This window comes from Oreochromis aureus, linkage group 23, assembly GCF_013358895.1.
Source record: "Oreochromis aureus strain Israel breed Guangdong linkage group 23, ZZ_aureus, whole genome shotgun sequence".
Lineage (NCBI taxonomy): Eukaryota > Metazoa > Chordata > Actinopteri > Cichliformes > Cichlidae > Oreochromis > Oreochromis aureus.
In genome coordinates, this window is record NC_052963.1 from 5,620,990 (window position 1) to 5,647,761 (window position 26,772).

At 42.6% G+C, this 26,772-nt stretch overlaps 1 protein-coding gene across 3 annotated transcripts in view; it reads right to left on the reverse strand.

Annotated features, from left to right (window-relative positions):
• Nucleotides 1-26,772, reverse strand: part of LOC116321013 (vang-like protein 1) — a 55,914-nt gene that overhangs the window by 4,413 nt on the left and 24,729 nt on the right. For 2 of the 3 annotated variants that reach the window (XM_039607311.1, XM_031740758.2), the window contains 3 exons: nucleotides 13,112-13,543; nucleotides 12,443-12,618; nucleotides 3,191-3,351 (listed from right to left, as the gene is read on the reverse strand). In XM_039607311.1, the coding sequence (XP_039463245.1) occupies nucleotides 3,191-3,351; nucleotides 12,443-12,618; nucleotides 13,112-13,543 (769 nt within the window). The remainder of the gene's footprint in view (nucleotides 1-3,190; nucleotides 3,352-12,442; nucleotides 12,619-13,111; nucleotides 13,544-26,772) is intronic. The other variant, XM_031740759.2, reaches the window with a different exon arrangement.

Here is a 26,772-nt window from a genome sequence, read left to right on the forward strand (position 1 = left end):
GGAGATTTCAAATAACTCTACGAGACACACTTACAATAGAAACACGTGTGGCTTCGAAGTCAAGTGGAAGTAAAAGTAGTCTAGAGGGTCTTCAATAGTTCAAGACTGTATCTCTCAAATGTGAAAATTCATTGGTGTGAACAATAATAATCTGGAGTATGATGGTGTCTCAGGGGCACTGATGCTGTAAAAAAACAAAAATAAATACAAACCGAGCCGAGCAGTGGGGTTCATAGTTTAGGAGAAGGAATTTGTGAGATTAAAACCACAAATTTACAAAAAAACTTGAGAATTCTCCGACACTGTGAAGTCATAAGGCCACACCACATGATCGTACATCCTGTTTACAGCCAGTTTACAGTTTAAAGCTACATCAATGAAATAATATTAACAGATGTACGTATCACAATATGTTAACAATCACATTAATGTTGTATCATGACTCTCTGGTGAGTCCCACCTGTACTATACACAAAGTGTCATTGTGTGTAAGTGCTTAGGTACCTGTGTACAAATGAAATGCTGTGTGGACTTTTCAAGTGAAAATGATACTAATCTTGTTAACAGCCGTGCTTAAAAAGAGCTTTTCTTTAAAGTCTGAACAATGTAAGACTGCATGTAGATGAAGCAGAACTGTCTTGCCAACTGTTAAGAAATGGGGAGATAATATCCAGCGCTGGGGCGATGGATATTAGGAAGCATTGCATGTACAGAAATGAGAATATTCCACAGATTCAGGAATGTGTCATACAATCAGACAAGAAAGTGGGACGATGATCCAAAACGCAGATCAGACTTTTAATGTAGTCTGAAAGAGTGACACCATTACTCATGACTGCAACAGGAAATACCTGTAACAGGACTGACTGTATTTCACTCCACTTCTTTGATTTGGTAGTTCAGTCACAGAACCTTGAGCTGACTAAACAACACAGTTAAAATAGCTTGTTCCAGGAATCACAAAGCTCACCCGAAGCCATTTGGAAGCAGTCTAATCGAGTATTACGGCTGTTCTGCGCTCAGGGCTTCACCAGTTTTTCATTAAGAAAAGATTATCGTCTGTCCCTGAGTCAGAATTATTTATTACAGTAGCAGTGTGGCCGCAGAAAGCAAGAAGTGGGAAGTAAAAGCTCAAGACAAGAGAGCGATGAGAGCGACGGAGGGGTCCCCGAGCAGCTGCTGCAGGAGGAAAATGAAGGAGGATGAGACTCGAGAGAGAAATGAGAATACTGGTGTTGTAATAGCTATTGATTTATCAGCCATCTCCGTCAACGCCTCCCACTAACATTTGAGAGGAGGAGGAAGAAAGGAGGGAAATAAATGGCAGGAAAAAAAACACCAAACCGAGAGGCGGGAGTGGAGTTAGTGCACTTAAGTGAAGCTTGAGTACACTTAAGGGACTGCAATAATTTAATCGAGGGTTTGTGTTGCATTCTGCCAGCTGTTGTAAGGACAACGCTGAACTTTTTCATCAACCTGTGGCATGCAAAGAGGGAATAGGAGTGGGTGGAAGTGGGGTGGGGGAGGTGGGGGCCTTTCATTTCGAGTACACTGAAAGAATAGCTTTGTTAAAGCGAGCGCCAGCAGGCTGTGAGGGTACTTTTGTTGGTGGCAGCGTTGCAATTACTTACTGTCCAACAGGTAGGCTTTCAGTTTAGCTTTAAAGATGTCTTCACAGGTTAGCGTCAGTGTGAGGAAGAACACAGAGAGAAGAGCCAGTTTAAAACACTCCACCTGCTCCAGACACGCCGGAGGGCGATATAGATAGCCACACTTATATTTTTTTGCATGTTGTAACACATCAGCTACAAATCACCTGTGCTTTATACTACACTGGTCAATTTTCTAATTATGCAAAGACTGCAGATCAATTTTCTTCCTTCCAGGCAATTATATGTTTTAACACATTCCAGCACAGCTAAGGGGTTCGACCTGCAGAGACTTGAAATGTCATTTGGAGCGACTCAGAAAAGCCGAACGACTGTTACACGAAAACGCAGCTTCTAACAGTTAGTTCAAAAACATTGTGGCCTCTGTGTAATGGTGTTAAAGATGTATTATTCTGCCAGTTAAGTGGTCACATTACATTGAAATGAGGGCAAAATATTGGCAGATATTATATTAAATATAATTGGTGACACCCATATTTAGTTTAATGGCTGTAAACAGACCAGAACTATTTAAGTGAATAAGCCTAATTAACTAGAACAATGTTGCCAAATGTTGGACATTTGCTGGCTTTCCCAGTCTGACTCTTGCTGCTCTGTCATTAAACAAAACAAGTCATATCTCATTATGTAGTGTGGGAAATTGTGACCAGACAATCAACATGACCCTGAAGACTGGATCACAGTTGAGGCTGATTCTTTTTAAGCAAAACATTAGACAAACTTGCTGTTAAAGTTTTCAAATTAGAAGATTTGGAGACTTTTTTAGCTAAAAAGGTTGCGTTTAAATGTTGGACCCAAAAAAAGGCAACGTGTGAATATGAATCCTTGGAGTTTAAAGGCATTATGGCAATTCAAATATCAAATATATGTTGTTTAAAAATGGTCAGAGGTCAAACTACAAATCTGAATATGAAGTAACTAATCCACATCATTTAAACTAACAAGAATTGAGAAAGAGTTTTGGTCTCTAATCACTCATTTAACGAATGTCACTGATTCTTAAATGTGAGAATCTTATTTAAATCTGTAGATTTCATTTCAATTCAATTCAATTTTTTAATTCAGTTTTATTTATACAGTGCTAAATCACAACAACAGTCGCCTCAAGGTGCTTTATATTGTAAGGTAGACCCTACAATTATACATACAGAGAAAAACCCAACAATCATATGACCCCCTATCAGCAAGCACTTTGGCGACAGTGGGAAGGAAAAACTCCCTTTTAACAGGAAGAAACCTGCGGCATAACCAGGCTCAGGGAGGGGCGGGGCCAGCTGCTGCGACCGGTTGGGGTGAGAGAAGGAAAACAGGACAAAAAAGATCTGAACTGTTGGTCAATCTGAAAACAGGCTGAACAATAATCAGTTTGTTGAACAGATAGTTGTAATAAAGTAAAACACACATTTTGCCCAAACAGATCAGTGTAAGGAAGGAAAAGCAGACCTCTGAGACTCCACCACCCCAGAGCACAAAGAACAACCAAAATCACTGACAGACAAGACATGAAGCATCCCACTCACCCTCAGCAGGGGCTGCTGGGAACTCACCATCCACGTTGTACACCTTGAGGCCAGCCAGATGCTTGGCAGCACGGGACTTGGAGGCGGAAAGCAACGCTGGGTTATGAACCGGAAAGTCACAGTAGTAGTGCTCTATGATGGCCAGAGCTGCCCGCTGAATACTGGAGAGGCAGAAATGGGAAAATCAAAGGGAAGTTTAAACCACAGGAAATGTTTGAGTTTGGAATTCAGGTAGCTTTGTGCCAGCATGAGAGCTTCAGCTCTGAGAGCAGGACGTGAGGAACATTAGCCACGGGACGTTTTTCACTTGTAACACCAAAGACTAGAAAATACCCGCAATAATTCTACAAGCCTTCCTGCTGAATGCAAACGCACAGCGAAAAGGTAGAAGGCAAAACAGGAGAAAGCACTAGCCAACAGACATTTCTGGCTTTCTTTGAAAACTTTCTGCGAGTGAAGAAAAACCCTTCTAGTATTTCTTCAGAATAGCAAGTACCATCAACATAAAACAGGGAGAGAGACAGACAGAGCGAGGGGAAGGAAGTGATATGGAACAAAGGTGGAACAGTGCAGCAACTGAAATGAAAAGATCTGACAGTAATACTTAATGACTAAGTGGAAATGATCCTTAAAGACACACAAAAAAACACCTTAGAGAACAGAATATCAGCACATCTAGAAGATAATGCATAGATCTGCTGCGCTTGATGAGATTTAAGTGAAGATAAAAACACAGAGAACAGAATCAGTGACAAAAACATTTACAGATCTTCATCACCGGATGACCCACAATCCTCTGGAACTACATTAATGCATTAGTCAGAGCTGAATTCTGCGACAGAAAATCGGATTTCTGCTTCTCCTCGATGTCTCATTAATGCAATTTATTTTCACTGCTCGTCCCGGCAAACGTAAGATTTGAAGAGGCAGCGTGATTCATAGCCTGGAGGAAAAGACAAATCATGAGGTGGAAAAAAGGAGAAGAGACGTGGACTGCTATTCACATTTATACCTTTATATAATCGTTCGTGTCTTCTTTATGTAGGATGTACATGGTGAGCAGCAGCAGGTGATAACTGCATGTTCACAAACATCAGACGGGGGGCCACTGCGAGCTGCAGGGTGAAGGTTGCCTTACAGGTGTTTAAGAGCCAACCAAGAAAAGGAAGCGATGTTTCAGGTTACAAGAGAAGGAAAGATGACAGAAGGAGTCACGAGCATGAAAGAGAAGCCAGTCAGAGACTCAAAGTGAGCTCAAAGTGTATAACCCAGACCCTGATACTTTATACCATGGATCACTAAGCATGCCAGGTCTTGTCTTTTGTAACTCAACACTATAAAATCAGCTGTACACAGGTAAAGTATTTTCACACGATAAAGGTCATAAATCACTGGCTTGATAATAATATAGTTCCTCTGTGGTTCCTCTTTCAAATAAAAAGATAAATCACGCCAAAACGACACACTTACTCAAGCAGCGACACTGCGGCCTTACTTGCATTACCAATACTTTTCGGCAGTCATGCTAATATCGACTGACTATAAATACCGACTCTCGTGTCACGGTTCAAAAATGTGATCGCTGATTGGAAAAGGTTTGACTGTTTTATATCAAAACATTATAGCTGCCCATCAATACTTTTACAGTTAGCATGTCTCTCTGTGCCTGCAGGGCTTTTCTCCTTACGGTCCAAAGACATGCTCACTAGGTTAACGAGTGATTTTAAATTGGTGTAGGTATCAACAAGAGTGTGAATGATTGTGAGTATAACTCTGTCATCGATGTTAATTAGTCTAAATGGTACGTATGATAACTTTTAACTCACAGTTAGTCTTAACAGCTGTACCAACTCTGTAGCAGCACCATGAGCTCAGTTCACACCCTGCATTTGGCTGAAAGGAGGACAGCAGATGCTGCTGTTAACTAACCGATAACAAGACTTTACAGCTCAACACTGGACTCTTTTCATTCATTGCGTGAGCCGTCCTGTGTCATCCTTCAGTCCACACGGACAGCTAACTTAATAAACCCAAACAACAACACGTGCTAGTCTGCAGCATGCGCTTCCTATTATCCCAATGGAGGATGGCAGAATGAATACAGACTCACTGATGAAAGCTCTTACATACTTTTTTAACCTTTAACATTCCTGCTTCTAAAGCAAACCTTACATTAAATAATGAGTCATGTGACGTATTACAGAGCGCTGGAAATCACCCAGGCAGCATTAAAAAGTCATTCGTTGTTACCGCTCTGCCATCTGATGACAGTCACATGTATGAGAGCTCACACTAACATCACCAGAGGCTAGCAGAGTTCTAAGAAATACTTTTCAGTGATCCTCATGTCGATCCATAGGATTTGTTACACACTGGAGAAAAGTGAAGAAGACTCTGAACACCACATTCACACTATGTCCTCTAACACGGTGAAGATACAGATCTCGAGACAGTGTTTTTTCTGGACTTTTTTATTTGGGCTGCTTTCATTACCACTAATCTCATTGAGACTTTGAAAAACAAAACAAGTTTAAGTGAGCTAAGATGACAGCTAAAGGTTGTACAACATGCTTGAACAAGGAGGATCTTTAAAATAAACAAGCGTGGTCTTGCCAATTTCCTAATCAAACAAGCTTAATTCTCTAAATTTACCATAGGATTCATGCAGTTTCAGTCTGATGATTTCTTTGCCCAGCGGCACGGCGTTGCAGTGATCAGCACTGTCGGATCACAGCAGGGCAGTTAGGGAATGAGATGGATGGACTTATTTGCCAGATCACCGAGAAATAATGGCATCAATATTGACTCTGTGATCATTCTCAGAGATTAGCACCCTGTTGTATCCACTTCAGTAACTTGGAAGTGAGACAGCACTTTGTTCTTGATTTCTGTTTGCATGTTTGTGACCCTAAGAAGCAGAGAGTTGCCTAAAAGCCCTCAAGACAAGAAACACAACAAATTAACACAACGTTCTGTATCTAGTTATACAATAAGGTGTTAGGGTCACACGCTGTTTACTGATATTTCAAAAAGAAAGTGTACATACACATTTAGAGAAACTCAGAAGATTTTAGCAGATTATCTCTAATAGGATCTCCAGCTGCAGAAAAACAAATAAATCACAGGGTGTTGATTATTTTAGCACGAGTGGAGTCGGCGCTCATTTTCGCCAAAGAGGCAGAGATTGTGATAACACCCAGACAGCCCTGTGCTGCATTAAGCATTCACACTAGGCAGCACCATTGTTTAGCTGTAACTTACGTAAATAGTGAGTCAGTCCCTGCCTCTTCCCAAGTTCAATCAATTATTAAGCAGAGCAAACATGACACAAAGCAATTCAAACCGAGGAGCTCAACTGGGCCCACAGAGCAAGGAGAATGCAAACTCAGAGAAGGAAATAAAGAACCTTCTCTTAAAACTTTGCAGTTCAATCATAAACCAGATCCTCTGAGAGCGAGGTGATTGATCACTGTTCTGATGCACAGGAATGCCCGGTTAGGGAATGTAAAGCGGGAAGTCCCCCAACTGTGAATGTGTTTAAACCACTCCTCTCCTAACAACTTAGTAAGGAATGCACTCTGTATTCGACTCGTCCGGTCAAACAACGAAGCAAAAAAAAAAAAAAAAACCTCCTCTGGCCCTCAGATTGGCATCAAAGGCAGACAGAAACAAGCCATCGGGGCCCGAGGGCCCAGGATAGGGTCCTCATTATGATAAGGCTGAGGATGGATGCCAGAAAAGCAGGAATGTGAGCAGCACCAGCCACCGCCTGTTAATAGAGAACATACATGAGAGGTTGGCTGGGAAAACATAACACCCACTTGAGTGTCTGAGCTTCTCTGTATGATACGCTGCTCGTGTTTGAGGCAATGTGTGCACAAATCTGTCATTTGCATGTATATGGTGCAATTATCCATGCACACACACAGGCGTGCCTCCGTTTGTGTGTGCCTGTGCGCGTCAGGCTGACCAGATGCCGCGCTGCAGTCTGTAGGGAGCACTAATTAGCTGTGTGTTTACAGTCACAGACGGACAACAGAGCGAGGCTGGGCCTGCTGCCGGCCGTGCAGGGATGAATGGCACGGCTTACAAAGGACGACACCCCCAAGGCAACCGGCGAACACACCGCTCAGACCAATAAACGCTTTAACTTGTCTGACCTGTTCCTGCCGATGCTTAGCAATTTTATTTCTTTTTTTCCCACATTTTAGCGTACTGATTACTTTAAAAAAAAAAGTCTGAAAAGAGCCAGAAATTGTTAAACAAACATAGTTTAAAAATTTCCATCCTGCTTTTCCAAAAGAAAGGGTGTTTGTGCTAGGACCAACTCTATTTACATTATACATCCTTTTCTCAATTCAGGTAAAACATGAGGTTAATGTACATGGTAAACGGTTAATGTTAGAAACATAGTGTCAGTGTTCCTACATACACTACCAGTCATAAGTTTGGACACATCTTCTTATTTAATGGTTTTTCTTTACTTTTACTACTTTCTACAATGTAGATACATACTGAAGACATCAAATATATGAAGCAAGACATATGGAATTATGGAGCAAAGGGAAAATTGATAAATAACTCTAAATATGTCTTATATTGTAGATTCCTGAAAGTAGCCACCCTTTGCTACTTTCAGGGTTGACAACACTGTAAACCCTTGGCCTTTTCTCAGTGAGCTTCATGATGTGGTCACCTGAAATGGTTTTCACGTCACAGGTGTGCCTTGTCAGGGTTCATTTGTGGAATTTCTTGCTTTCTTAATGGGGATGGGACCATCAGTTGTGTTGGTCAGGTTGGTACACTGCTGACAGCCCTATTTGACAACCGTTAGAATTCATTTTATGGCAAGAACTAATCAGCTAAGAGAAATAACAGTCCATAATTACTTTAAGGACTGAAGGTCAGTCAGTACAGAAAAATTGCAAAACCTTTTAATGTGTCCCCAAATGCAGTCGCAAAAAACATCAAACGCTACGATGAAACTGGCTCACATGAGGACTGCCCCAGGAAAGGGAGACCAAGAGTCACCTCTGCTGCTGAGGATAAATTCATCCGAGTCACCAGCCTCAGAAATCACAAGTTAACAGCACCTCAGATTAGAGCCCAAATAAATGCCACACAGAGTTCCAGTAGCAGACACATCTCTACATCAACTGTTCAGAGGAGACTGTGCAAATCAGGCCTTTATGGTCAAATAGCTGCTAAGACTAAGAAAAGGTAACACGCAGAAGAGATTTGTTTGGGCCAAGAAACCCAAGGGGTGGACATTAGACCCGTGGAAATCTGTGCTTTGGTCTGATGAGTCCAAATTTGAGATCTTTGGTTCCTTTGGTCTTTGTGTCATGCATAAAACGTGAATGGATGGTCTCTACATGTATGGTTCCCACTGTGAAGAGTGGAGCTGTGATGGTGTGGGGGTGCTTTGCTGGTGACACTGTTGGGGATTTATTCAAAACTGACAGCACACTGAACCAGCATGGGTCCTGCAGCATCCTGCAGCGACATGCCAACCCATCGTTTATTTTTCATCAGGACAATGACCCCTATTTGACCAAGAAGGAGAGTGATGGAGTGCCACGCCAGATAGCCTGGCCTCCACAGTCACCTGACCTAAACCCAATGGAGATGGTTTGGGATGAGATGGACTGCAGAGTGAAGGCAAAAGGGCCAATGAGTGCTCAGCATCTCTGGGAACTCCTTCAGGAATGCTGGAAAACAATTTCAGGTGACGACCTCATGAAGCTCATCGAGAGAATGCCAAGAGTGTGCAAAGGAGTAATCAAAGCAAACAATTGTTGCAGTTTCTTAAGTTGAATTTTGTCCTGCTTTCTGTTCCTGCAGGCTTCTCTTTTCCAATGTTATTAACACTTTCCCCACTACAGCTAGAAGTAAATGTATTTCCTTATATAGAAAAATGGGGATGTGGCGACCGTGGCTCAGGGGGTTGGGAAGCGTATCTGCAACCGGAAGGTCGCCGGTTCGATCCCTGGGCTCTCTGTCCTGGTCATTGTGTCCTTGGGCAAGACACTTTACCCTACTGGTGTTGGCCAGAGGGGCTGATGGCGCGATATGGCAGCCTCGCCTCTGTCAGTCTGCCCCAGGGCAGCTGTGGCTACAACAGTAGCTTACCTCCACCAGTGTGTGAATGCGAGAGTGAATGAATAGTGGCATTGTAAAGCACTTTGGGTGCCTTGAAAAGCGCTATATGAAATCCAATCTATTATTATTATTATTATTATGCAGATGGTCAGCAAACTGCACAAGCCTAGTGGTTCAGAATGATTCTGATTTACTTCCATGTGCACCGTCATAAGAACAAAATAGGCTGGTGCGCATAATTCATTAAAAACTGGCGGTAATCTTGCTTACATAATTGTTTTTTGTGCAGGATAATAAGGTTTCTATGCACATATAGTAAATATACAGTAAATGTGCTTTGCTGGTGGTTGGCACAACTCCCTTTTTAGGTACTAAACAGTCATTGAGGCTGACATGGTTACACTTAGACTGGGCCTGTCTCGTTGTTGTGAGTATTTGGGAATGGAAACGCATGGCATTGCAATATTATTGATATTGTAATATGACATAAATATTTATATGGGTATTATCACAGAAAACATGACATGACATAGTCCCACCTCTAAGTCTCAGGCCATGGAGTGGAGTGCCCACTCCATGTTTGACAGACAGTGAAGTGGATGCTGTACCAGTCTGTTGTAGCGAAAAGAGAGCAGAGTATGAAAGTTTTCAGTTTTAGTGTACCCTCATCTATGGCCACAAGCTGTGGGTAGTGAATGAGATCGAGGACATGAGTGACAGAAATGAGCTTCCTCTGAAAGGTGGCGGGGGCGCTCCCTTGGAAATAGGGTGAGGAGATAGGTCACTCGGGTGCAGCTCAAGAGTAGAGCTGCTACTCCTCCACATCAACATTAACGAGTTGAGGTAGTGTGGGCATCTGATAAGGATGCCTCCTGAGTGAGGCAATTTGGATATGTCCAACTGGATGGAGGCCTCAGGGCAGACTCAGGGCATGCTGGAGATTATGTCTTTCGGCTGGCCTGGAAATGCCTTGGTGTCCCCCCAGAAGAGCTGGAAGAGATGGCTGGGGAAAGGGGTTCCTAGGCATCTCTACTTAGACTGCTGTGCCTGTGACCCAGATCTGGATAGAAGAGGTGTGGATGGAATGTTTCAGTGCAAAGTTCTTCAGTTTGTTAGTCAGGGGGGCATCGTGCATGTTTCCTGTGCCTAATGTTGGAACAATGGCACCAGTGCCAGTTCATTGGCACCATTGGTGCCAATGAACACCTGGGACAAATGACCCCTTAAACACTTATAGTAATATTAAATCTTAGCAAAATCAGTAATTCCAAAATAAAAGACATGAAGTAGTTTTGGTGGTGGAGTTGACAAGAGGCGTAAATAGGTAAAATAAAACAGCAGAGTAACAATTATAACGGCTGCACTGGACGCCTGCATGAATATGGGATGACCGTGGCTCAGGGGATTGGGAAGCTCATCTGTAACCGGAAGGTTGCCAGTTCGATCCCCCTGCTCTCTCTGTCCTGGTCGTTGTGTCCTTGGGCAAGACATGTTACCCTACCGTCTACTGGTGTTGGCCAGAGGGGCCGATAGCGCGATATGGCAGCCTCGCTTCTGTCAGTCTGCCCCAGGGCAACTGTGGCTACAACTGTGGCTTGTGAATGTGAGAGTGAATGAATATATAAATGCAATCTGATGTGTGCAATATGATCAGATGTTATTTAGTGCCTATTGGCGAGTTAGCCAGATAAACATAATTGAAAATGCTAATGCAAGACTGACTGCACATTCATGTATGGACTTGCTGCAGTTATTTCGGTCTCAGTGTGCATTTTGGCTGATGAATGAAAACATCTTTAAATATTTTGAGGCTGGATATGCAAATAGAAGTCCATGGGCAAAAATGCAGGAAGACATAAACCTTAAAATTTAAGCGCAGATATGGTATACAGATAGTGTTTCACCTATCCGGTCATAAAAAAGCTCCATCCATAAATCCATCAGGTTTTATTAGATACCCAAAAGCAAAAGGTATGTCAGACTAAGGGCTGTGTATTGATAGCAGAGAGCAATGGGAGAGCTGCTGGGTTTGGCTGAAAATGGTCTCTTCCTGTTTTTACTCAGAGACGATAAAGTCATAAAAAGGTTGGTCTTGTCGGTTCCTTCCTACACACACGCCAACAAACACACACACACACACACACACACACACACATACACCTTCTCTTTCTTTCTTTCCCACATTTTACAATTCGTCAACACTACCTTTCTATTAACTATTAATTCCTTGTTCTCTATTCTCCCTTTCGGTCCCTCCTTTAGATTTTTCCTTGTTCCAGTCTCCCGGGTCTTTCCCATGTACTCCGCCCTCTGTCTGCAGCTCTTTTCTGAGGAGTTTCCTCTCTGAAGTCTTCCCCACCCTCTCCTTTTTTTCCTTCTGGCATGGTTTTCTCTCCACATCAGGCACTTTGTCTTTGTGCCATTTTTATAGATTCTACATTTTCTTCAGCTCTACCTTAATAATCATTTTTACTATCTACGTGTTAATGACTCCTTAATATTCATCTTCTTCTCTTTCTTGACTTTCCTACATGAATTTCTTCCTCCCGTCTCTGTGCAAGTAAGCAGCTATTAGCCTCTTATTTTCCCACCTCTCTAACTTGAGGTGCCCCAGTTTCTGTCCTTCCCTCTGCCTTCATCTCGCCCACACGGACGTCTTCTGTTTTCCCTAAATTCATCTCCCCTTGATCTCTTCCTCTCTCTCCTGGTTGCTAACACAGTGTCACTAAGTCTTACAAAGTTGTTGACGTTTTAGTTCTCATCAGCAACAGCAAACTATTTTAAAGCTCGCTGAGCTACATTTGGATGTAAATATGCTTTTCTTTCCAGTCCCATTGACATGGAAGCTACGATAGCAAAGAGTGTCACATCTCATTTTAACCCTCTGAGAACAAGTGGGCCAGAAAAATGAAACCAGAAAGCAAATGACAAAAACTGCAGTTCCCCTGATGGCCACTAGAGGCAAGGCTGGCTCCCAAATATGTCAATATGTGCATTTTACTGGAAATAACCTACCTCAAACACTCCCTCTTGTTCATACTGTTAATGCTTTACCCTTGGACTAATGCCATGAAAAACACAAATTTATTCAAAGACGATGCTAAAAGAAGAGAATGTCTACATTTAATGGAGTCACTCTGTGCTCCTTACCTGAGCTGTCCCAGGTTGTAGTGCCTTGTCTCGCCATCTGTGGAGCGTGTGACGCACACAGAGTAGCACGGCTGAAGCTGCCGCAGTTCCAGCAGGACGATGGCCAGGTAGTGGATGAAGAGGAGAGCGTCCACAAGCGACACAGCGTACTGCACGATACCTTGGTAGTTCTCGTCCTATCAACAGTAAGGATTTTTGGGCATCGTTTGTGACCGATTTACTCAAAATATGTACAGTAAACACAAATCTAATAAAGTATCTGCACAGTAAATATGTCCCAACACAGTTCCAAGCACAGAATATGCCTAAAATAGCCTTCCAGGCATAAACACATGTGAGACTAGATGTAGAGCATATAAATATTTAGCAGTGTTTCAAAGGACAGCTGAAACGCCATCCTTTGAAAGTGTGTATTCCTACAGGGACTTACAAGGAAATTATGGCTCACAGAGTAAACACACAGCACTGGGAAATCAAATATCTGTGTTTTAGCTGTTTGTGGCTTTGTTGAGCTTCTGATGGCATTAAAAATGAATGTGACTGCAGTAACTCATGCTACTGAAACCTTTGTTTCTGTGTGTATGTGTGTGTAGTACTCGTTGAATTTTCATTCACACGTACAGTCGCAGTGAATACATTTCATGACTCTTATCCCCTCTCTTAGCTCACCTGTGAGTCGAGTATCCTGACTCCATAGAAGAGCCAATAGGAGATCACAAAGAGCAGAACCAGTACAGCAAGTAGTGCCCGGAATACATAGACCCTTGGGAGCCCTGCCCGCGCTGGCCTGAAGAAGAGCGCCCAGACAGCCAGCAGCAGTATGAGCAGTTTGAAGGCCACAGAGATGAAGAGGCCCTCGCAGGCCGTCCCGCAGCTCTGCAGCTTGTCTGGCCAGAGGATATGGGGTAGCACCAGAAAGGCCAGCGGCGTGAGGAACACCAGCAGGCCTAAGATTATTGCCAGGGTCCGGGTGAAGTAACGGCGGCAGTCGAGCCCCACACTGTCCTCCAGATCCTTTGTGATGCGAACGATGTCCTCCTGAGAGAGGCTGTGCTCCGAGGTGCCCGTGACGGCTGTGGTGGTCTCGCCCCAGTTGTCATCCTGTGAAAATAGGGAGGAAACCAAAAGAGGATTTCAGACAGCTGGTCCATCTCAGTTCCCTTATTTCATCATCAATCACATCTTGATCTTCGGTGGACCACAAATTCAATCCCGTCAGCTGTCATAAAGGACATTCCAGTGTCCTATTTCAGTTCATCGCTCGCAGGAGCAGGAACCCCTGAGGGGGCTTCTGACAGACAGACATGCCATTTTATTGGAAATAATCACCGTAACAATATAATAGTGTAATACAAACAAACTTTTATACGCTCCAGATTCACCATCATGTGAACAGCACTGGATATTATAGAACAATTCATGATTTGTTGGAAAGATCTTTTACAACTTCTGTAAATCACACACTCTGGTTCTATTACTACAGTTTCTGGCCTGAAACTCTAAACACACATTTGCTGCAGCAGAAGAACAATTTAAAATACAATTGTCAAAGGTCATTACAAAAAAAAAAAAAAAAACTTGTGCGCCAGATTCTTCCCACAGTCCAAAGACTGACTGTAAGCTCACTGTAAGATGTTGGAAAATGGTTAAAAGGTGTCTTGCAGTGAGTGGTCAATAAGATGCATTCCATTTCTAGTAAACATTGGATGGTACTTGCCCTCTGAAGCCCTTCCTATTCACAGTATTTATTTAAGGGGGAAAAAAGGATGGATTGATGGATGGATGGTTTTCCCTTGTGTTTGAGCCACTTCCCTTTAGCCTAACATGCACTTGTAGATGGATGTCACCTGTTACTGCATTCTAAAATGATTTTTCACCTTTGACTGAAGTATCAGCTGAAAGGAAAGAGAGACTCTTTCCAAGCATGTGAGAAAGAAAGGACTAAAAATGGGAAGTGGAAAAAGCTAACAGCACAAGCTGCCAACTGGGCTACACGCTGACGTCTGGGCTGGACTGCATCCGCAGATAATGATGGTCAGCAGCGTCGGGGCAGAGCTGCTAGAATAACAAAGATAAGAACTCTTTACGTTGTAGTCATAACAGGCCTCTAACGTGACCCTGCGAGCTGCTGAGTTCCGCCTCTAAAAGCAAAAAAAGGGTAGATGATGAACTGCCATCAGCTATAAGAAATTCAGTAACAGATTTACCCACCAATCAGCCAGAAATGCTGCACCTAATGTGCAATATAATGCATATTTCGGGTTCATATCAATAACATGTGCATGAGACTTGTAGAGATGGGGGAGACACATTATGAACAATTCCACTGAGGAGGTTGAAAGGATGATGCTGCTGCACGGGAACAGAAAGTATCCAACTGGCCTCAGGGTGAAAACTTTGCAGTTAATCTGCATACTCAAGTATTAATAAGATAATTCCACTACAACACCATGTCTACACCCACATACAAGCCAAGATGATGAGAGAAAAAGACAAAAAGGTTTCACCAGCACCTTTCAGACGAATGGGAAAATGGACTGGTTCTTATATAGCGCTTTAAACAGCAAGGGCAGCATCATCATAGGATCAGGCTGGTCTAGAACTGTCTTAATATCACCAAACAAGCCTGATATTTTATTCTAGCCAAAGGTTTTTGGACATTTGCCTTCACACGTGCACGTTGGAAAAGAGTTGGGAGCGTGAAATTGTCCAAAATGTCTTGGTATGCTGACGCATTAAGAGGTCCTTTCATTGGAACTAAAGGGGCAAGCCCAACTCCTGAAAAACCACCCCACAGCATTAACAAAGCTTTAAAAATGATGCATGAGGTATATTTTTAGTAGCACCGACACTCACCGGGGACGACCCAGGCACCTGTTTTTACTGGTCTCTCTCTGAAGAGCTTCAACACTGAAAGCAGTCTCAAAATGGTCTGACCTTTGACCTGCTACAATCATAAAAATGGACTAATATGATGCATTCCCATGATGCATTGAGTATTTCTTCTTCAGTCACCTTTCTCACTCACTATGTGTTCATAGACCTCTCTGCACCGAATCATACTTGTTATTAATCTCTGTCTCTCTTCCACAGCATGTCTTTATCCTGTCTTCCTTCTCTCTCCCCAACCGTCACAGCAGATGGCCCCGCCCCTCCCTGAGCCTGGCTTTGCTGGAGGTTTCTTCCTGTTAAAAGGGAGTTTTTCATTACCACTGTCGCCAAAGTGCTTGCTCATAGGGGGTCATATGATTGTTGGGTTTTTCTCTGTATGTATTATTGTAGGGTCTACCTTACAATATAAAACGCCTTGAGGCAACTGTTGTTGAGATTTGGTGCTGTATAAATAAATTGAATTGAATATGATAAACAACTAAATGTAAGACTTATGAACATGTGTAGCCTGACAATGGATGTATTTTTATATCTAACAAAGTGGAAAAAGTCCTTCTTCTCCACTGAATTTCACATCAGATATTCCCAAAAACCGCAGAATGCTACTACTGGAACAACTGTTTACTATAGCACACACAGATGAACTCTGTACATCAATTTAGCTGATTAAACCTAAGAGCTAAAGGAGATTAACAGACTATAGCAAAGCACAAAGCAAACGCACAACCATTAATAAAACAAGCTTTAGTCCACTCAACAGTTGCAGCCACTTCATTAATAATGAAAGAGACGGACTGGAGAGCCCTCAGCTTCTCCACGGAGGCTTATGCAACAGGTCTTTAATTCACATGAAGCAATTATCCCCAGCTGAGATCTAAAGTTAGCTAAAGTCATTATTTTGTCTTTGCACTGGCAGATATCAGCAGAGACTGACAACCGGTGTAACTGGACAGGGGCTTTACATCACACGTCATCAGTTTTTCCCCTAAAGTATGGAAAAAATGTGCTATATGAACTTCCCATGCTTAGTCTACTATTACAGCCAATGTTAAACTGCTGCTGCTCAGATTAAGATAGATGTACAGCATCACAGGAGATAAGTGAAGGGTGCTTTAATTTTGAAATGTTCCAGTGTCTGAATGAGAAAACTTACAACAACTGACCCGCTGACCCATGCTGAGCCGAGTACAGAGCATCTGATTCTTGTCTGGTCGCTCTCTAAGTCAAGCCAAGCATGCCGTGTGCGTGTTTGTGAGGAAGGTGAATCGATAGGCATTAGCTGTAAGGAAGAGTGCCTCTCTAACCACAGCGTACTTCAACAACACCCAGGGGGAATCATGAATCACAGCTTCTCAAGCCTCATGGCTGTTGTACACTCATCGCTCGTTGCCCTTGCCTCGAGCCCCTGAATCTCACACAGCATAAATTACTCCATCAAGAACTCTATCATCACATACCCCCAAAACAGAAAAGGAAAAACAGATGTCCACTGACGTGTTTCCACTTTTCTTCGTGGTCTCACAGACAAAAATCATTAAACTGTTAAATCGGCAAAACTCAGTCGGCTCACTGCTCCTAAAATTTGGAGCTGGATTTTTGCTGGATGCCTATTACCATACCTGGGCTTTCCCTCTGCCAGCGTGACTAAAAATAGACATCAGTGACCCACATTTCATCATGGGATTAACCAATCACCACAGGCTGATCTGGTTCAGTACCGGCAGCCTCGCAGGAGGCCCAGACCCATTCATCATATGAAAATAGGTGAAACAGAGAGGAAAAGTGAGAAGAGAAAGGGAACAAAGAGGCAGGAAGAAAAGGGCAGGAGCATGACAGAAATGTTCAACAATAGGAAAGCCAATTAAACGAGGAAAGGGACTGATCCAGAGGTGCAGGCAAAGCAAGGCCAGTTCAAGGGCCAGACGGCGAGACCAACAAATCTTCCATTCGTGACTACATACACACACGGCAGCTGAACACTTGTCAGGTCTGCTCTTGTCCTACATCTGCAGTGATTTGTTGGATGCAGACTGGGTGACAAACAATGATGAAAACATCTGAAATGACGTGTCTGCACATACTAGCGAGCAGAGGAAAAGATGCCGGGGAAGAACTCCAGGCTGCAACTTTACAAATATAATATAAACCACACATTCCTGAACTGTCAGTAACAGTTTCTCAACTGTGCAGCCAAAATGCAGCAACCTTAAACTTAATGATAAGAAGCACATGGTAGAATTTTGAACCGTGATTGGGAGATTTTAACATACTCTAGAAATGAGAAGATTTTTTATTTCCAGCCAATCAAAACTAGGTGTTTTCCACCAATAGACTATTTAATTATTATTTTTTGTTTATGTGTGACCACTGCCCTTGCTCCATCCATCCAACGTCTACTGTGCCACTCATCAGGATCTGGGAGTTAAGCTGAAGTGTCCAGACCACACTCTTCCCAGCCACCACCTCCAACTATTCCAGGAGGAAACTGAAGCTTTTATAGGCCGGCACAGAAACTGATTCTTTTCAGTGTGTCTTGGGTTTTTTCGTCACAGAACACAGCTCACGGTGATAGGTTAAGATCAGAAAGTAGACGTCTCATTCTTCATGCTCAGCTCTAATTACCACAACTAATCAGAACAGTGCACTCAAATTAATCTCCCACTTCACTCTTCCCCTGCTTAACCCCGATACTTTAACTCATCAACTTCAGGCAGCAACTCATTCCTAACCCAAAGTCAGCAATCTGCCCTTCGTCAGCCAAGAACCTTTGTCTTTGGTAATGAAAAAAATCAAAAATCAAAACAATCACTAACAAAATTGTGACAGAGAAGTTACACGTTTACATTCTCTCTGTCACGACAATGAGATCCAGAATGAGATCTAATGATAACTCAGTATCAAAAACAGAGGTACTTCAGCAACCTCCAACAAAGCACAAATCTTTCACCCAGCAAACAATGTAGTGGAGACATCACAATCAGCTGAGTAGCGACACTATGGAAAGCACGGCAGGTGCAGCAGGTGCAATTTTTATATTGAAAGCATTTCTTTGAAAAGAGAAATTTATCGGTGAGACAGCAAACTAAGTGTTGCAACACGATACCGTATCTGCTGAGCTTTAAACACATCCAGAGAGGCTGATCTGAGCTGCACACGAGCCCTTGTTTGGATGCATTGTATTGCATTACTGAACTGCTTTGCTCAAAAGGCCTCTGGGGTGTTTTTGATGTGAAATTGTGTGACAGTTCCAGCTGTTTTTGCCAAAGTAGTGGCCCTGGGTGAGACAGCAACCCATTTCTGCTGTATAAGTGGGAGAAACCAACACATTTTGCACCTGCAGAAATTCTTTACAAGTGAAATAACGGCCATAAGCTTTCAACTCAGCCTGCCAGCTCGCTAATAACCTAAACCCTGAGCTGCCTTCCCTTTTTCTGCTGAGAAACACAAGTAGTGGAGTAGTTAAGAAATGATTAGAGTGATAACAGAGCAAAACAGACTCAGAAAGCTCCATGTGTGTTTGACACAGGTATGTTTGTATCTATAGCGCGCCGGCATGCCGTGTCAGCCAGGAGACTTTTACAAAGCTTTCACTTGAGTATTTTCTGCCTTCTAGGTCCACCAGAGTATAAATAACAGCTATTGTTTCTCACAGTAAATCAAATGTTCACTAAAAGCCTGTTTTCTGTTCAGCTCTAAGTGGGCAGCAAACAAAGCCCCTCACTCAGGGCAGGAACAAGTGCACTCTACTTACTCCTGGGAGGCAAGGTGTGTGTGTCTGTGTGTGTGTGTAAAATATAGCATCAAGCTGCCCCAAAGAGCTCTTCACAGCAATTTAAAACCTCCTTTGTTTAAAGTGCGGACAGCGTGTGCGGCTGCCAACAACTTGTCTGGACAAGGAAGCAAAGCACTTAAAAAAGTTTCTTTGGCTAATTCGCGGGATAGAGGAGGGAGTGTTAGACAACGGGAGACTGACAGCTGAGCGGCACATGAAAAAGAGCCAAACTGCTGTATGATTAACAGGATTATACACAATGTCAGGTAATCATGAGGGGGTAGTTGTAGAGTGGATGCAGAAACATGACTCATAGAGTCCTATCCCCACCTCAAAAGCCACAGTGTCAATCATTTAGCTTCAGATCAAGATTCTAGTACTTGCCAACCAAAAATAAGGCTTTTAACAACTACCTTCACCTGCTCGTCTGCATGAAAGGTTAACAATGGCATCTGTTTTCAGCAAAAAAGCTCTAAATACCCGCTGTACATTTACCCCTCCATCCCATTGCACATAGCACCAAACAACCAGACAAAGCTAGCTGATAAACACGATGAAGGATTTGTCAGATGAAAAGCCACATATTGTGCTCAGGAGTTGGTGGAGAGCAGAAACAGATATCAGAAACAATCAGAGTCCAAATGAATGCTAGAACTGCTCTGAAATGCCTACATATGTTTGTCATACCTGACATGAAGAGATAACTAAGCTTTCCTTATGCTACCAGTGAAAAACTGAGATAGGAATTTCCTATAATAGGAAAAATAACTAGTCAGGTTTTGCCACTTATTTATCTAGTTGGAAAAAGTGCCAACTGAATGAGCCTCTTGAACAGTCTCAAGTCTCAGATTCATCGAGTCAGCTCGTTTTTACTTTGGTTTTTTTCTCACTTTGATCCCTCTTCTTCTTCTTTGCCTCCTCTGCTAGCAGAGCTATATTTTCTGTCAGGTAGACTTCCAACAGTTGCTGTGGTTGTTCCAGCATCCACCATCTCAGCTGCCTGAGGAGGAAACCCAGCATAGCTGCACTCTTTCTGCTTTGGTTTTGCTATCGAACAAAAAAAATTCATTTCCTACTTGGTGGCACATAGAACTGCGCAGTGAAAGCAAAGATTATAGAGAGTCAAAATAAATGCCAAGCGTGCTACAGCTCAATAGCCATTAGATTGTACAAATGTTTTTAAATGTAAAAATAGCTTTTTAGAAGTTTAAAAGGAATATGTATTATTAATATTTAGATTACCAACATAGAAGACAGTCCATCTTCCTGCTGACAGCAAAGTGAGAGAAGAAAGAAAAACATGAACGCTATCAGATGAGTGACGATAAACACTAGTGTTGTTTCCACATCAGCTGCATTTACAATCATCCTGTGGTGCAGCTGTCTTCAATGTTAAAGCAGAACAACACACCAAATACAAGCCTGCTATACCGTGAAGTACACGTTCCACCTGACTGGACGTGTGTCCGGACTCATGCAAATGATTGCATTAGGAAATAAAGCCACACTGAGGATGAAAAGCAAACACCGCTTGCTAAAAACAACAGAGCGTCGCCTCTGGTGAGTCGGGGAGACCTGTCAGCCTTACCTGGCTTGGTTTAGTTCCTGCTCCACAGCTGGTCACTGGAGTCGAGTTAGTATTAGAACCTTCTTCTAATGTGGTGACAATAACTTCTTTAATTTCTTCCGGAGCCTCACAAACCTCCAGCACCTGCAATACGTCCCCCGCCTCCAACACTGCTGGTGTCTGCATCTTGAAATCCTCACCTACCAAACCTAACCTTGTCCCGTTACTCAGTTACTGCTCTTTGTTCCCCTCATCCATCTCAGACTGCTACTGTGTGTATGTGACCTCCCTGACTCTCGCCCGATCTGCAGCCCAGCCCTTCGCTTTATCCGTCTTTATATAGAAATCTCTCCCATGGTGCCTCAGGAGGTATTGTATGGGACTGTGTGCTCACTTGCCACATAATGTAAGGGGCTTTATTGAGGAAGACAGAGAGTGAGGGACCGCAAGGAGTAGGAGAGAGGAAGAGAAGCTGGGAAGTGGGGGAGAGAGGAGACAATCGCTTGGGCTGTCCTGACAGCACCAGGGATGGAGGGGGGATAAAAAGGATTGATGGGTAGAGAAAGAAGGGAAGAGAGGAGCAGAAAGAGGAGTAGCTGAGTACAATAAACAAATATCTGAGCCTACTGATGACGGCAAACAAATAGCCCAACAATTAGATGCCAGTGCCATCCACCCAAAGATATGTTTCTCTCACTCCAACTCCTTCCTCCCTCTTTCCCTCAAGGCGTCCTCTCTCATCCTCCTCATTCTCTGCTCATCTCTTGCCTCAGCACCACTCTCCGTCTATTGCTTCTGACCCAGTGAGCACTGTGGTGTCACCGAGCTGCCACTGGCATGTGTGTCAATGTGTGAGAGAGTGCATGTGCACAAAGTAAAACAAAACGAGTTTATCCAACCGACTGATGGCGTGTCTTAAAAATAAAGGTCGGGTTAGATTCTAAATATTTTTGAATGCACAAATAAAAAGATGAACAATTCTTAATAAAACATGTTTTGTATGCCAAAAAAAATCCGACTCATTCCTCTTGTCTGTTGTGCAAATGCGAATATTCACTGGGGCAACACATGTGTATTAATATACAGCTGAAAATACTGACAACGCTTCCTCCTGCTTCAGTAACTCTGAATACAGTTACACTTAGCTGCCTTTGAGCTATTAAATAGAGTATATATACAGTATATATGAAATTTAGAGATAAAGCTAATGACTAAAGAATGACGTGTGTGTCTCTCAGAATGACGCTTGTGCTGTACTTTGGCTCTCTTGCACAAAAATGCTTCAAAATGCAGTTCCTCAAAAGGCCACTTGAGGCTGGCTCTAAAAGTGAGCGATTCCCCATAGACCTCCATGCTACGACACCCAAGTTTAGAAGAGAAGTACCCATTTATGGAGTGTACTACAACAGATCAGTCACACTAGTATATTTTGTTTTAGGCCTGTTTTCTACTTATGAACATTAGCATCCCAAAAGGAGCCCAGAGAGCACTTCTGACTGACTAGAAACAGCCTGTTAGGAGCATACTGCTTAGCCACAGTCTGATGTGACTCAGTTTTAAAAACACTCATACTGCAATGACTTTTTGACAATGATACACAATGTGTCATCATACTACAGCTTAAAAAAGATCATCCTTAGAATAAAGAATACAAAAGCTAATCTAAAGCAATAGCAAATCAGGCAACAACAAGTTTGCATGTTTAATCAAAGTTCACCTCTCTGTGCTATTAAACTTCCCCAAATGGAACAATGGACCTAAGCATCCTAGAAGAAGAAGAAGAATCCTGTCCACTCACTAAAGGCATAAAAACCACCAAAACACCTCAAAAATCATCTTCCAAATCTACAGCAGAAGAGCATGTCTTTCCCTTTCTCTTTCCCCACCCATGCAGCTCACAACAAGCACAGACGCACACACACAAAGCTCTGGGATAACCATGAAGCTTTGTGGGATTCTCTCTCACAGGACACGGAGCCAGGTGGCACTCACCACAGAGTAGGGGTCCAAAACACCAGCCCAAGCACTCCGCCTGTTCCAGGAACCTGACATGGTTTAGAGTCTGTGGCAGTGAAGCTACCTGCGCTGTTCTTTGTGCCACTCTCACCGTGCTACAGCTCGAGCTGGGGAGCAGCTGAGATCATAAAGCAGCTGCTTTTAATTTGACCGAATAAACCAGGCTGCAGGGAGGGTGAGCAAAAGGTGAAAGAGCGGGAGGTGGAGGAGCAAGTTGTGGAGATTCTGACGGAAGGTGATGAAGAAGGGAAGCGTGCAACTTCAAAGAACTTGCTACATTGAGAGAGGCGCATAAGGAACCCTAGAGGAAAGCATTATAAGGTGGTTACTCGGCTAGAAGTGTGTAAGGTATGAAGGGTGTGCAAAGATGTGAGGTTCTTTCCCCTGACCTGCACATAAACATGTAAAATGATATCCAGCTCCATGTGCTCTCTCCATTAGCTTTGAAAGGAAGGTGCTAATTCTCAAAGAATGCTTTACGGTTTAAACATATCACATTTCTTCTGTTTGACACCTCATACAATGCAGCTCCGCAGCACTCTCCTAAGCTGCACAGCTGCCATGCTACACTGACCTCAGCTACTCCAATCCACCACTTACTGCATACTACACAGTCCAATATCCAGTCATGTGCAACAATAACAGCAGCATAAACTGACACAATTTGTCACACAAGCAAAACATGATCGCGTCCAGTGTCATTTCACAAAGCATTTCCCATCGACACTGTATGATGCCGCACTTCGCCACCTGAAGATTTCAATGCACTTGGATAAAGTTGGACTGTATTTGCCGCATTCACACGAAAACATACAGCCTGAGGCTCTGGCCTTGCTCTTCGAGAGTGTTCATGTCAGGTATATCGCCCCACCCTGGTGATATAAAAGCGGGGCTAAATCAGTTTGATATCTGGATCCAGTATCAGTCTGCGAGTGACTCAGAAAAAGACAACAAAAAAACTAGACTGGTTACCTCTGCCAGTCAGGGCTTTCGTACTGTTTTAGTGTGTCATTCCTTCTGGGTTAGGGTATTCAGGGTTAACTTAACCATTTCTTTATTGGAAGCTGACAAAAAGCCTTATAACTTAAAAAAACTACAAGCGTGGCGTGTATTGTCAGCATACAGAAAGTACCATATAAAGACCTCTGACCTCTCCCCAAAGGGCAATAGTTTGATTTGAAGTGCAAAGTGATAATAATGCTCTATAGAGTTAAAACTATGCTTCCTATTGCCATTGGCAACAAATGATATATGGAAACTCTAACTATCACGTTACTTTGGACCTCTGACCTCCTCTTCAAGGTCAAATCTTTAAAATTATGCTTTAAATTCTACTGCCTTTGTTTGTATTGGCATCATTTAGAAAATGATCCTGGTGTATGGACATTCTAAATATTATATTATTGTTTGCATCCAAATATTATGCCACATTTGACCTCTGACCTCCCCTCTTTCAAGTTGTCCCCAATATCCGTTATATCTTATAAAGCGAATGTGCTGGCTAGTTAGTGATAAATAAACTGCAGCATAATATTATAATAAGCTCAGGTTATTTACAAATCAGTACTTTATTACCCATTACCTATACATGCATAATGTCCATGTAATCACAGTAAACATGTGTTGAATATACCCAAAATACAATAAAGGGTCAGCAGTTTGGTGGCGATCCATGCTTTCCACCACAACCACTCGTGCTTGTTTGTTGTTTGACTTCCTCTTATGACTCTCTCTCTCATTGGAAAGCTTTTCTGCACTAACAGTGACACCTGTGTCACACCTCCTCCACTCTGTGTACACCCAAGGAAACTGAGAGCAAAGACAGGAGAAAGAACTGTAAACAACAGCAAAGACTCTCACACTAAGCTCAAATAAAACAAGTGTATATAAACTGAGTGAGTAACATGAACAAAAACACATATCATCCCTCCGCCTGCTTAAAACTCCAGTTATGCTTTCCAAATCACTTCTATGTAAACCTCCCTTATTTTATACTTCCTGTGGTGAGGCATCACAGACACAGCCGCTGGATTGTGAGGACATCCCTGCCCGGAGCGATGTACTGCTCTGTCAGCCAAGACTCTGATTAAGTCTCAGCAGTGGAGTAATGAGCGCAGTGCTGCACTGTGAGACTCTGAGATCAGACTGACGCATGCAGACGAGGGGGGGGGGGGGGCATATGTGAGACAGCAGACCTGCACAACGAGCACGCGCACAGGGATTTGTACTGAGCCTCGCTCTCAGTAGAATTGGTTGCCCTGATTACTCAAACTAAAGCCAAACACTCCCCGCCCTGTCAGCAGCACTACTGCAGGCCACGGCATGAATAAGACATGAAGAGCTAAATACTAAGAACGGCTGTGCTGTGTGGCAAATCCCGTTGTTTGTTAAAATAAGACGCAGTATGCAGATGAAAAAAAAAAAGCATGCAGACTCCCGCAAACAAGTCTCGTCACAGGAAAAGTGCATGTTTGCATTTGACATCATTTCCAGTCATCTGGTGAAGCGGAACACGTGATGAGCTCCACGGTTTCACACGGTTTGACTAAAACACAAAACGTTCTCACGTAAACAAAGGCTAAATTCCTCCATAATGTATTTGACTCAGCGGCCAGCTTGACCTTTAAAAGTAAAACAGAAGAATTCAATCAAGGCTCCATTGCCTCAGATGAAAGCATTTCTCGCTAGTATTAGTGGTTTCTCTGTTTCAGGAAATGACAGAATCAGTTTTAAATCAGTGCCTTACCAATGTTACCGTCTTTTTTTAAAACATTCCTACATGACCTCCAACAAATTTGTTCCTGAAAAAACTAAAAATATGGAAAATGTATCATTGTACGTAGCCGCACAGATAAGGTCCATTATGTTTTAGTTTTCAAATGATGACATTCCTCATTGTAAACTCTTTTAATCTCACTGTCTATAATTTAAAACAAACCCGAAAAGCAGACAGTTAATGGATTCTGAATGTAAGCAGTCAATGCAAATTTCTGTTTAGGGTGAATTTCTGCCTGTAGATGACAACAGATGTGAGATTTTCATCAGTTTATTTCAGGTAATTTCCATATCATTACAAACAATGTGACCCGTTCAATCACAAACTCACTGCAAACTGATCGCAGACTAAGTTTTACTTCATCTTGAGACACCAAAGCTGTTTTAAAGATGGCAAATTTCCTCAAGTTGTCCCAGACCTGGTCTTTGTCAAGTTGTTTGTACACTATTGCAGTAATTGTGGTAATACCACAGTCTCCAACTACTTTTTCCTAGTGTGACTGTAGCACAAGGGGTCACCAGTTTTTCCATCAAGATGCACAGATGCTACATTTAAACCTTCATATTTTAAAAGGGCTTAAACTGTGATGAAAAGAAGTCATATTCCATTAAAATTCAGTCTGATTGGACTTTTTTAACAAGTCTACAGCTTATTAGGTTTGTAAAAAGCACATCAACATTATTCACTTACTAACACGTTAGACCTTTGTCTCTCTATCCTGTGCAACTGACATAATTTCATGTCCGACCAAGCCACGAAAAAGCGTAACCATGAGTCACCATCACTGCCTATGGGAAAGTAACCGTCTGCTTTTACTTGCACTTTGCAACTCTGCATCATGTTTACTACGGCTGGGGGAAAACACAAAACAGGAGTAGAAGTATTTCCTTCTTTAAAAGCTTTGTTGGATGAATTGCTTTTAAGATGCTAACAAGCAACCGCAGAACAGAAGCGAAGCTGTTTCGAAGCAATCAGAAGAAATCAGGAGAGGCCGTTGCTCCCTCTGACAACATGATTACAGCAGTGTTTATGCACATTATGAAGCAGCTGTGAGTAAATGACTTAACAAGTTATTCATAATGCATTATGTTGCCATGCAGTGAATAAAAACTAAAAGCAAGGACAGGGATTAAACTGAGAAATGATGTATGCTGCTTAGTAGAGGGATGTATCACCAGGAGCATCACTATTCACTACTACTAATACAACCAAAACTCTGTAAATACATCCAAACAACCTCGTTTCCACCATTTATAACACAGCATGTTCAGAAGAATGCTGATAAAAGTAATGGACCTGAGTTTAAA